The 12,617-nt window shown below is 37.4% G+C and overlaps 1 protein-coding gene across 1 annotated transcript in view; it reads right to left on the bottom strand.

Annotated features, from left to right (window-relative positions):
- The window catches only part of LOC150087289 (beta-catenin-like protein 1), a 233,417-nt gene that overhangs the window by 77,643 nt on the left and 143,157 nt on the right, over positions 1-12,617 (bottom strand). The window contains exon 10 of the mRNA XM_090371950.1: positions 8,374-8,432. Within this exon, the coding sequence (XP_090228076.1) occupies positions 8,374-8,432 (59 nt within the window). The remainder of the gene's footprint in view (positions 1-8,373; positions 8,433-12,617) is intronic.

Consider the following 12,617-nt stretch of genomic DNA (forward strand, 5'->3'; position numbering starts at 1 on the left):
CATCTTCCCCCGGGGCTTTCCGATTCTTCATTTTCTTCAATGCATGTTCTACCTCATCAGGAAGAATATCGGGTATGTCGTATGTGTTGCTACTTTGCAATCCATCTTCCTCACTGCTGGTATCATTCCCTCGCTCCTTGTATAATTCTCTATAGTAGTCTTCTGCTATTTGAATTATGCCTTCTCTGCTGTTTATAAGTACACCATCGCTATTCTTCAGTTTCAGTATCATTTGTCTTTCTGTATTACTGCTCATGGCTGCTGATTTAAATCCTTTGTTTTCCCTTAATGCTTGTTCTACTTTTCTTGTGTTAAATCTTCTTATGTCCTCTCTGAGTCTCTTTCTAATGGCTTTGCATAACTCAGTATACTCAATTTTCTCCCTGTCAGTGTTTTTCTTGCTCTTCATTTGTCGTCTTTGGTTCATCATGACAAGTGTTTCTTGACTAATTTTTTCTTCTTTGGATTTCTGTTTCCCTATAGGTTTCATGGGCTTTATCACTTCCAGAAAGTTGTAATATTCCTCGTCGATATCTTGGTCCTGAGCAGTCTGCAGAAGCTCAAACTTGTTCTTAAGTTCCAGTACATACTGCTTTTTCTCCTCCTCTGTTATTTCAAAGACCTTTGTATTATTTACTCGAGTCAGTTTTTTCCTTTCCTTTCCTACATCTATATCAAGTGTACATCTTACCATTCTGTGATCACTTCCAACATTTCAAAACTTATATCTTACGTATATTAGGGACTTACTGAATATACACAGGGTGTTTCAAAAATGATGATCAATAATTTAGAGGTGAAAAGTACAAACTAAAATAAGCAAAAATGTCCTAGTGAACATTAGGCCGCAAATGAACCGTTTGAGATAATGCACATTTTCTGTTAAGATCAGCCTCATTCCCCTCGCTGAATAACTCCTCATGTGGGAATGTCGATGCAAAATATTCATTCAGTTTGTTAGCTACCTAAGCAGGATCATCAACAGTTGACCCATCGATATCAAGTGGACCAATCTGATTCATCCCCTTCCTTCTAGAGTTTACATAAGTAAAGAACTCTTTGCTGTTTTTCTTCGCATCCCTTGCCAAGGATCTCTCGTAATCTGCCTTCGCCTGCCTAACCTCCTTTGTAACTTGGTTACAGATCAACTTGTATCTATCATAGGCTTCTGTGTCACGTGTTAATTTGTATGTATCCCATGCATTTTTCTTCTCTGCCATATGCCTCATTAGTTCATCTGACATCCATTTAGGCCTAAACCTTGAACAATATTTCTTAGTTGGTATGTAAAGCCTAGTAGCTTGCAAGATAAGTTCTTTGAATGCTTCCCATTTTGAATTTGCTGTTGGTAACATCATCAGTTGATCCTACTATATAGAATTTAAATACTGTCTCAGTCCATCGTAGTCACCTTTACGAAAGCAATACCCCTTCCCTTTACCCCTAATGGTAGTTACCTCTTTGAGTAACTCCCATTTCAGAACACTGTGATCACTGCCACCTAGTGGTTCATTTATCTGCAGATTCTTAATGCATGAAGAATCACTACTGATAATCAAATCAAGAGTATTACTCCCTCTAGTTGCCTCCCGAACATGCTGATGTAGAAAACAATCATCCAATAAATCCACAAAAGCCTTGCTAGTGTGTGAGTGACCAGCCCCCAAATTCCAGCCAATATCTGGGAAATTAAAATCCCCCATTATAAGACTCTCTGATTTACTGGCCCACTCTATTTCTCTGTACAGTTTCTTATTACAGTAAACCCCCGTTATTCGCAGTATCTGAATTCGCGGTTTCGCGTATTCGTGATCGCCGATTTAATATAAAATGAAACCTAAAAAAATGTGAATTTTAAAGCGCCGTGAATATTTTCCGCCATAAAAAACATGGGCGTGGCTAAGATTATCTTGTCCGGTCAAAACAGCGCTCAGTGGGTGGGGGGAGAGGGGTGACAAAATCGAGAGCGTGGATGTTTCTCGCTAATCCTTGTTCAGTATGTGTTATGCGTTTGTCATGGAAGGTTTCGTCGTTTGCTTTTAATTTATATGCTTATAAATTGAATAAATTTATCAATTTATAAATTGATATGCTTACAAAAATGATAAATCTACCGTTTTGCAGTGTAAAACAGACTTTTTCGAGTGTGTTAACGGAAGAAAGTGCCTTTATTGTGGACAAGTTCTTTCTAACCCGTACAAAAATATGGCTACGAATAACAAGGGAAATGTGAAAATATCAAAGAAGGTGATGACATTAGCGAATAAAATTGAGTTATTAGACAAAATTTCTAATGGTGAAAGTGTCTCTTCAGTGGCAAAACATTATAAAATCAATGAGTCAACGGTACGATCAATCAAAAATCGGAAAAAAAAATCCGCCGTAGTGTCCGCGAAAACGCGCTAATTGCTTCAAAAATTTGCTCTGTAACTCGTGATGTTAAATTAGAAAAAATGGAAAAGGCTTTAAATCTGTGGATAGAAGACCGAACTCAAAATAAAATTCCATTAAGTTCACTCATCATTCGAGAAAAGGCAAAACTCCTTTATCAACACTTTAGCGAAACTGGTGATAGCACTGGCGGGATGTTTTTTTTTTATAGCAAGCAAAATCGCTGGTTTGAAATTTCTAATAAATATTACATTTAATATTAAATTGTTTCTTATTTTCATTTCGATGCCATATGCTTGCATTTCACTATGTACTGTCTATGTACAGTCATATTATGAATGTACATATAATACATACATAGACAAAATTTTAGACTAGTTTTTCTTATATATTTCATACTTGGGAACGGAACCCCTTTATTACTATGGGAGCCATAACTCAGTATTCGCATTTTCGGTATTCGCGACATTTCTCAGGAACGTAACCCCCGCGAATAGCGGGGGTTTACTGTATACTCATCAGAGACATTAGGCCTATAGCACACTCCTACTGTCAATTTTGATCTCCCAATGCTTATGTCACACCAAACTGACTCGACACTGCACTGTCCAGCGATGTCAACTGGCTTCACTTCCTTGGATTTTATGTGTTTCTTAACTAATAGCATAACCCCTCTTCCCTTCCTATCCTGTCTATCCTTCCTGTAGACATTGTACTCCCCAAATTCCAGTTCTGCATTCCTTATATCTGTGTGACACCACGTCTCTGAAATCCCAACAATATCTGCCTTTGATGTTTTGAGCAATAACTCAAATTCATCAAATTTATTTACTAAACTCCTAGCATTGGTGTACACGCAAGTATACATGCACCTGCTCTTCCTCTTGGCCACCCTAACACAACCCATGTGTTTACTTGTACCCCCATGATTCCCAGCAGTCTCTCTAATATCCTGCATCTTATTTTGCAGGCTGCTGCTCATTCCAATAGAAGCAGTGCAAGAATCACTTTCTCCTCTGCCAGTGGCTACTGTTAATCTATTAGTCCTTGTATCACCCCAATCTAGCAGTTTTCCAACCCACCTAACACTGCCTCGATAGCATCAGCAAACATTCTTGCACCCTTTCTATTTAAGTGTATCCCATCCCTGTAGAAGCAGTCTCTCCTGTTAACAAGTACAGACCAGGCTGAAAAAAATTCTACCCCTTGAGCCCTGCACAATCTTTCCAGGGCCGAATTGATCGACAGGGCTCTCATCATATACTCCCTCCTATCGTGTCTGGGCAGAATTGAGACACCTTCAAATTCAACCCTAATTCACGGCTTTCTTTCATCAGTGACCTGTACTTGTTAAGTAATTCCGCCGGTCTCCTACTCTTAATATCATTAGTGCCAACGTGTACAACTATATCACCTTTTGTGCTCTTAAAAGATGAATCCGCTCTACAACGTCATCAACCTTTGCCCCTGGCAGACATACCCTGGTCCTGTTCCACCTATCCTTTTTACAAAGCATGTTTCCCGTTTCCCTGACAATAGAGTCACCAACAACTACTAGTTCCTTTGGGAACAGCGCATTCTGCCTTGGGGGTTGGCGCTGTGTTGCGCAATGACCAAGTGCAAGCTCTGGCATTGGTGTGGGCAGCTGAGAGCTTGATAGGCCCCTCACTTGTAATCCTTCGAGGGCATCCACCCTGTCCTTCAAGCTCTCATAGAGGTCCATAACAACGCTGAGTTGTCGCCTGATTTCCTTACACTCCTTGCATTGCGCACATACAAAGACATCCCCCATGGCAGTATCATGTCCCATACCTGACTGCTTCGCAAACATCAAGCAAATAGTGCATCTTAAAAGGCTGTGATTCAGAGGGTAACTGCCCCCCTCAGTTCTCCCCTGAGCCACAGCATTCCCATTAGCTTGAGCCTTTTGTTTTGCTGCTCTGGTTTGAGTCATGATTTCGATTTACTTTCAATAAAATTTCAATTTCAGTATAAAATTAAATCCTAAACTTGTATCCCAACACAGTTATAACGCTATATTTATGTTTCAGTAACGAGTGTTATCTACGAAATATTTATGTTCAGTAACGAGTGTTATCTACGAAATATATATGTTTCAGTAACGGGTGTTATCTTCGAATATTTATGTTTCAGTAACGAGTGTTATCTACGAAATATTTATGTTTCAGTAACGAGTGTCATCTATGAAATCCCTTTATATAACTTCCGTATCAAGTTATGTATTAATTATTTATTTTTACTAATTATTTATGTTACGTAACCTAAGTGGTTATATGTATAGTTAAAAGTGCAATTTAATTGCCAATGAAGTTCGACAAGATTAATAGATTTTACTGATTAACTTTCCCGTAACAATGGCGGCTATTTACGAATGGTAAACACGTGTATTTGATACCCTTTCCGATACTAAGTAATACCTACAAAATCTCTAAGTTACTTTAAACTTAAGTACCGTAAACAGGAATATAAAGCTACTCTAGAAAATAAGTTAATATGTCAATTTAAACTAATAAAGCAGAAAATAAATCAGAAAAAAACTTCTCTGTTCCAAGAGCGGCAGAAAGGCATGTCCGCACCGGCAACCCTCGTCCTCAGTACCCTTTCAGCACACAAATTAATAAGATGGCAAGGAAAACATATTACCACCAGGGGGCTCACATCTGGTGGGTATGGGCTTGGCAAACCCAGGGTCCTGAGCTGGATATCATCATTCTTCTCTTTCTTGGTGGTTTCTTTCTACTTCTCTCTCTCTCTCTCTCTCTCTCTCTCTCTCTCTCTCTCTCTCTCTCTCTCCTCTCTCTCTCTCTCTCTCTCTCTCTCTCTCTCTCTCTGTCTCTCTTCTCAGGGTAACTCGGGAAATTTTTTTTTTTTGGCTGGTGCAGCATAAGCCTCAGGCTTCCTTGTACCATGTGGCTAATAATAATAATAAGTGCTCAATCTCCTCTTTTAATATCCTTGCTACTTTCCAGTTTTCAGGCTTACCATAAAATGGGCGCATTATTAACACAAAGTACAGACAATTTTTTTTTTTTTTTTTTTTTTTTTTGAAGGCATCTGCTTTCAGGTTGTTCAGAAAATGACCAATGTTATAGTCACCTTCCAATGCTGGCACAGAGCAAGTTACTTTTGATTTGACTTTTTCATTTTATTTAATTATTATAATTACAAAAGGTCACCATAATAAGATATAGCTTGGAATCATTTCGATTACAATCAAAAGTGATCCATTTTTTCAGTGCTGTCACTACTTTTTCTTTCCCTGTCTATGCAATTTCATTAACAATGGCTTTTGTTTTTGTCCTTGCACAACTTGTTTTTTTTTGCTATTGGGAAACATTTCTGAGCAACATACTTGCGTGATCAGCACAACTCAAAGGAAGATTATGTTCTTGACTAAAAATGCAAACGTTCAGCACGTATTAACAGGCTGCATCTATATTTGGATTTCTTTCTAAGCACTTCAAGCTGTCCTTATGCTTATATATTTGCATTAGCATTATCTGATCATTTGAAATTGAAAAGTCACATCTATATACAGTATACACAAGACAAATGTGTTACCATTACAGATTTTACAATACATAGAAAATCTTATGGTAATATATGTGTCTTCTGAAATTTTACACTATATTTTTCAGCATCTTACCGAAAGACATTGTTAAACAGCTTAATACAAAAGTGCTATGAAATGATTGCACATTAAGAAATTTCATAAAGAAACATAAAATAATAAGGCTGTCTCAACAGAGACAATGGTATTACTCTGTTTCTATTTTTTAACTAACACAGCACATTCCCAAAGACCAATCCATTGATGAAAATAAGCAGAAATTTGCAAAAATTTCAAAACAGTTCCAATAATCACGTAGTTTTACTTTTTTTTTTTGGAAATAAAATGAGAGAAAAACTAAGTTCTTGCAAAACAACAGAGAAACTCTGCCGCAAACTATAATAAGTTGAACTGTCAAATCAGACAGTTCAACAAATCAGAAAAATGTCAAAATGACAAATCAAAAAAATGTCAAAATGGCAAATCAGAAAAATGTAAAATCGAGCAAAATAAAAAGATTTTCCATCGTAAATCCGAAAGTTGGCAGCTTTTACTGTGCATTTCAATATCTTGTCTTTGTTTTGGATGCAAATATTCATTAAGCTATCACAGAGACAGCATTGTGAGATTTTCCCATAAAATGACGTTTTTTTGTTTTCAACAATCATCTGGCTACTGCAAACTAGATGACTGTACTTCTGTTCACTTCAATTATATCAATATGAAAATTGCTGTTTTCATGATTGCATCAGTGAAGATTTCTTTGACTAGCACTGTATTGTTTGCATTTGTCATGTTATTTTCAAATATAAGTAAAATCTAGCACATTTTATATTTAAAAAAAAATTTTTCACAATCAATAATTAAGAAAGCAATCTAGCACTAAACATCAATGATCACATTTGTCTTAAGAATTCTTACAAAAAAAAAGAAAGAAAAAAAAAAAGTAACTCCCCCCCCACCCCAACCCTGTAGTGGCTATTGCTGATTCAGAGTAAAATTCATAACTTAGTGGCTGCCCTTACAAATTACAGCTATGTGGTAGGTCATACATGTTTCTACAATCCTAAGCCAGAGCTTATCCACACCCTTTACTCATACAGCCTATAAACTAACTTATTTATTTATTTTTCGGCTGGTGCAGCAAAAAGTATTAGCCGCATAGTTCCTCAAATATTAGTATTAGCTATATGGTGCAAGGCATCATATGGTTAATACAAATACTTGGGGAACAGCAGCCCAAAATGAGATATTGGTGGGGTTGAATTAAAAGCAGTAGTGGAAGATAGGGATTTGGAAGTTATGATACAGACAGACAGACATGAGGTGCTCTGTTCAGTGTCAACAGGCAGCAAGGAGTGTCCTTGCCATCCTGTCAATGATTCACTAAACATTTGATTGTAGAGATAGGTTGATCATAATGCCCCTTTATATGACAATTGTAAGACCACACTTGGACTACTGCATCCAATTTTATTTTTGAGGTATGGAGACCATACCTCAAAAATGATGACAAGCTTCTTGAATGGGTCCAAATACAGGTAATGTACCTGGTGAGATCAGCAAGCCTTCCCTGCCTCCCCAGAAGGAGATTATATTTTAAGAAATTTTAAAAGATTTAAAATTTAGTCATCTAAAAATATTTTTTCTCTGCTTTTCATGGAAACTGAATTCAATGCAGACTGTTTCTTAGATTGAACTCACTGCTATATGCATGTGCAGACTAGAAGTCTTGATATTTAGAAATCTGTTTCATTAAATATATAATATTTTCTGAATTTCAAGTGTTTGACTTCTAAAAGTTATGCAATTCCATAACTATATGCCAAAACTACTCTGCCAGTTTTTTTTTTTTTTTTTTTTTTTCATTAGTATTATTATGGTTAACTAGATGGTACACTTAACATGAACTTGATATGGGCAGACATGAAGCTCTGTACAGTGTTGAAAGGCAGCAAGAATAGCACATGCCATCCTATTGATGATTTATTGAATGTTTATTTGTATCAAGCCAATATGACACATATATAGACTCCATATAGAGTAATACAGAAGTCTGGCAAACTGAAAATAATCGGCATGCTAAACAATAAACACAGTTGTTAGATTTTAATTACACCAGTGAATGCCAAATCTATTTCTTGCCATTTTTTGAAAATTCACTGTAGTAGAAATTATTGAAATACCTCTTTTTTTTTTCCATCCTATAGGCATTCTTCATCAATCAAAATCATCAGTCAAAGTCATTGTGTATTATACTATATTGCTGCTTATTGGTATGATCAACTCACTTGGATTAGACCTAATGGAACAGTTTAAGTTTTTTTCACATCTAAACTGTACAATAATGTGATGATCATAAAAATTCTTTAATAATAGCTTAATAAAAATAAAGTCAAAGATTTACTTACCGCTAACTGTTGCAAGAGAACATCAATGCCATCTTGATCACCTAACATCTGTCGGTTTTCTGGAAAAGCATATGAATGCAAGTTTACAAAGAGAAAAACAACTAGTAACTAGAGCAAAATAAGCATTTGTTTTCTTTCTTTCTTTCTTTTTTTACAACAAATATGTAACTGCAAAACAGTCTTTAAAAAAAAAAGCATCTTTCAGCATAAATTTTTTCTAAATTTAATATAGTTAGGAAAGGACCTTACATGGTGATTTTCCATGAAAATCTTCCCTCTAAATAACCATGTGAGTTTAAGTTAGTTATTAGTCAATAGGCTCAATAAACTAACTTAAAAAATATAAAAAAACCTTGCATGGTAAAAGAGAGATTATTCAGAGAAAAATTTTTCCAAATTGTTATTTCTTCGAAAGAAACATCAAAAAGTTTTGCCAAGATTAAGCTACAATACACTTTTTTTTTTTCTTTGCTGAAAAGTTACTCCACAATCAAGTAAAGGCAGTTTGGCATTCTACAGCTTAAAGTAGGTATTAGAATACAAGCTTGAGTGATGTTTGTTTTTTGTTTGTTATTTGGTTTTTAGGAGCATTAGCAACTAAGGCCATGTGTGTGTGTGGTATGGGTGTTTATTGGCGCATTAGCTGCTATGGCTATAGTGCGCCTGTTCTTAGGAATATTAAAAAATAACCCAGTTTAAATTAGTTTCAGTTCTGTAGCCGATTTATAAAAGATGATACACTCCGATTTGTTTTAAAAAGCAGAAAAGTTTGTTAACATTTGCATCCTCTCCAATGACATGATGTAATGTCAATGTTTCTGAATGATTATCCATATTTTGAAGTATTGCATCTCGATGTTGTTGATACTGCGGACAGTCAATCAGAATGTGTTTGACTGTTAGATGTTCTAAGCAGTGTGGACATTGAGGAGGATCATCGCCCATTAGTAGGTGGAGGTGAGTCAGATGGGTGTGTCCTATTCTCATTCGTGTGAGTACCACTTCTTCCCGCCGCACTGTCTGATTGCTCGAATGCCAGAACTTTGGGTTTTGTTTCAGCTGGAAAAGTTTGTTATTCGTTTGGTTATGCCATAATTCTGTCCACTGTGCATGGCATGCTGCTTGAATTAAGGTATTATAATCGGGCGCTGGAATAGGGACAGAAGTTAGGTCTGAATTTGGACTTTTGGCAGATATATCAGCCACTTCATTCCCTTTTATGCCTGAATGTGCTGGAATCCAGCAAAACTTCACTAGTTGTTGACGATCATAAATCTGCAATAATAAACTCCTGATTTTCATTACAATATGGTGATTCTTTTGAGATGTATTCTGCATTGCTTTGATTGAGCTGAGAGAGTCAGTATAAACTATATATTTTGCAGATGGATGTAAATTCAAATTTTGTAGAGCTAACTGTATTGCATACAGTTCTGCTGAAAAGTTGCTATACTCAGGTGGAAGAGAAGCTGATATGATAGCAGAGGGAAACACTGCTGCTGCTCCAACAGTTGACAGAGATTTGGAACCATCCGTATATATCGGTAAGAAGTCGGCATGGGTTTGAATATGGCTAGCATGGAGTTGTTGCACAGTCACTGCCGGTAGGCAATTCTTTCCCCATTGAAGGAAATAGGTATCAGAGGTCGGTTGAGGAAAGGTGGTCCATGGTGGATGAGAGTAATTCTTTATCTGTTGCCTATTGTGGAGAGGAACATTCCAGTTCTGCGATATTTCAAGGAGCCGTAGGCCAGCCGGTTGGATTTTACTTGGTTTATGTCTATAGAGATTAACTAGTGGTTGATTAAAAAGGTATGGCTGAATAGGATGCAAAGGGCAAGTCTGTATTTTGGCTGCATATTTAAGTAGTAACATTTTTCTACGAAGATGCAAAGGGGGCTCATTAGCTTCAATGTATAGACTCTGAGTTGGAGATGTCCTGTATGCACCAATTGCAATCCGCAATGCATTATGTTGAATAGGATCCAGCCAGCGTAGCACACTCCTTCGGGCAGAATCATAAACTGGAGCACCATAGTCTAAACGGGATCTAATCAGTGCTCTATATAAGAGCAGCAAAGTTGTACGATCTGCTCCCCAAGAGAGGGCAGATAAAGCTCTTAGCATGTTGATCTTTTTAAGACAGGCAGTACGTATCAATTTAACATGATCTAAGAAGTTGAGCTTACTGTCCAGGATTAGTCCCAAGAATTTCATATTGCTGGCAATCGGAATGGTGGAATTTGAAATTCGAAGTTCAGGATCTGCATGCAATTTGCGTTGACAGCAAAAGTGGATCGCAACTGTTTTCTGTGGGGAAAGACGATATCCATTGAGCTCAGCCCACTTTTGAACTTTATTGAGGGATATCTGCAATTGCCTTTCGATAGATCTCATGTTCTGAGAATGGCAAGAAATAGCGAGATCGTCAGCGTAAAGGTAAGCCTCTACAGTATTTGGGAGTACTTTTGTAATGGAATCAATTTTAAGGGCAAACAAGGTTGCACTCAAAACTGATCCTTGTGGTACACCTTCTTCCTGCGAGAATGTAGCAGAAAGGGAATTTTGATATCTCACCTGGAAAGATCGGCTCTTCAGGAAGTTCCTAATAAATATGGGTAGGTTGCCTCGTAAACCAAGATTATATAGGTCACTGAGAATGCCATACCGCCAGGTAGTATCAAATGCCTTCTCTATATCAATGGAGACCATGACTAGGTGTTCGTTTTTCACAAAGGCATTGCGAATTTCAGATTCCGCCTTGATCATCAGATCTAGGGATGACCTGTTTTTGCGAAAGCCATGTTGACAATTACTCAGTAGATGTTGAGTTTCAATGATCCAAGTGAGTCGACTATGGATCATTTTTTCGAGAATTTTACCAAGGCAACTTGACAGAGATATTGGTCTGTAACTATTAGAACTGGAGGGATCTTTTCCAGGTTTCAAAAAGGCCAAAACTGTAGCATGGTGCCAAGAGGTTGGATAGATATTTTCAAGGAAGATCCGGTTAAAAAAGATTAGAATCATTTGTAAGTTTTTCTCATCGAGATGCTGTAGCATGACATAATATATGCCATCTGGCCCAGAGGCACTGTTTCGTGTTGTTCTGATGGCCTGTAAAAGTTCACAATATTGCAGAGGCTGATTATATGGAAGTGACAGTGAGGTTCGAAAGTTGATAGGTCTCTGTTCTTTGGCAGTCTTAATTTTCTGGAATTTTGGAGTGTAGTTTGATGCAGCCGATATTTCAGCAAAAGTTTTGCCCAAGGCATTGGCTATATCTACAGGAGCAGAGAGTTCTTGCCCATTGCAGGAGAGAATTGGGGAAGGAACAGTTGGAAACTTCCCAGAAAGCTGCCTAATTTTTCTCCATATTAGTCTGGAGTCAGTGTTCCTATTGATAGTTGATGCGAACCTAGTCCAAGAATCTTTCTTGGCCTGCTTTTGAATGTAACGCGCCTTTGCCCTTAGTTTCTTGTAGCTAATTAGATTAGCTGTGGTTGGAGATCGACGGAATAAATTAAATGCTTTATTTTTTTCCTTCTTTGCTTTTGTGCACTCTTCGTTCCACCAGTAATTTAAATGCCGTCGGGACGGGGGATTTGATAACGGAGTTGAGTACTTAGTTGCAACTAAAAGGCGGGATGTAATATAATCAGTAACTTCATCAATGGGCTGTAGTTGAATAGTTTTTTTGTCAAGAGTGATTGCTGACTGAAATTTCGCCCAATTGGCTTTAGAGAATTTCCATTTCCTACAGGGATATTGTAATTGTGGTTGGGTAGTGAACAGATTACAAACAATTGGAAAATGATCACTGCCCATGGGATCATCCAGGGTGGACCATTGTATAGCTGAAAACAGTATCGGGGAGCAAATCGATAGGTCAATGGCAGAAGTCTGTCCATTGGGTAACTGTATATGGGTGTGCGAGCCACTGTTAAGAAGAGTGAGGTTTTCTTTTTCCAGTAAAGTTTCAATCAATCTGCCGCGTCTGTCTAATTTAGATGAACCCCATAAAGGGTGGTGGCCGTTGAAATCCCCTAGCAGGCAGATAGGGGAGGGTAGCTGCAGTAAAAGTTCTTTAAGATCGTTGTAAGTGTAAGCATGGTTTGGTGGGAGATAAACTGAGACTAGAGTTAATGCAGTTTGAGTAATCAGACGCACAGCGACAGCTTCGATTTGGGTTTGGAGAGTAATTTGCGTAGCTGGAATCCTTGTACTAATTAAAATAGCTACAC

Source organism: Mastigoproctus giganteus, chromosome 4, assembly GCF_048544385.1.
Source record: "Mastigoproctus giganteus isolate SK-2022 chromosome 4, ASM4854438v1, whole genome shotgun sequence".
NCBI classification, from domain to species: domain Eukaryota; kingdom Metazoa; phylum Arthropoda; class Arachnida; order Uropygi; family Thelyphonidae; genus Mastigoproctus; species Mastigoproctus giganteus.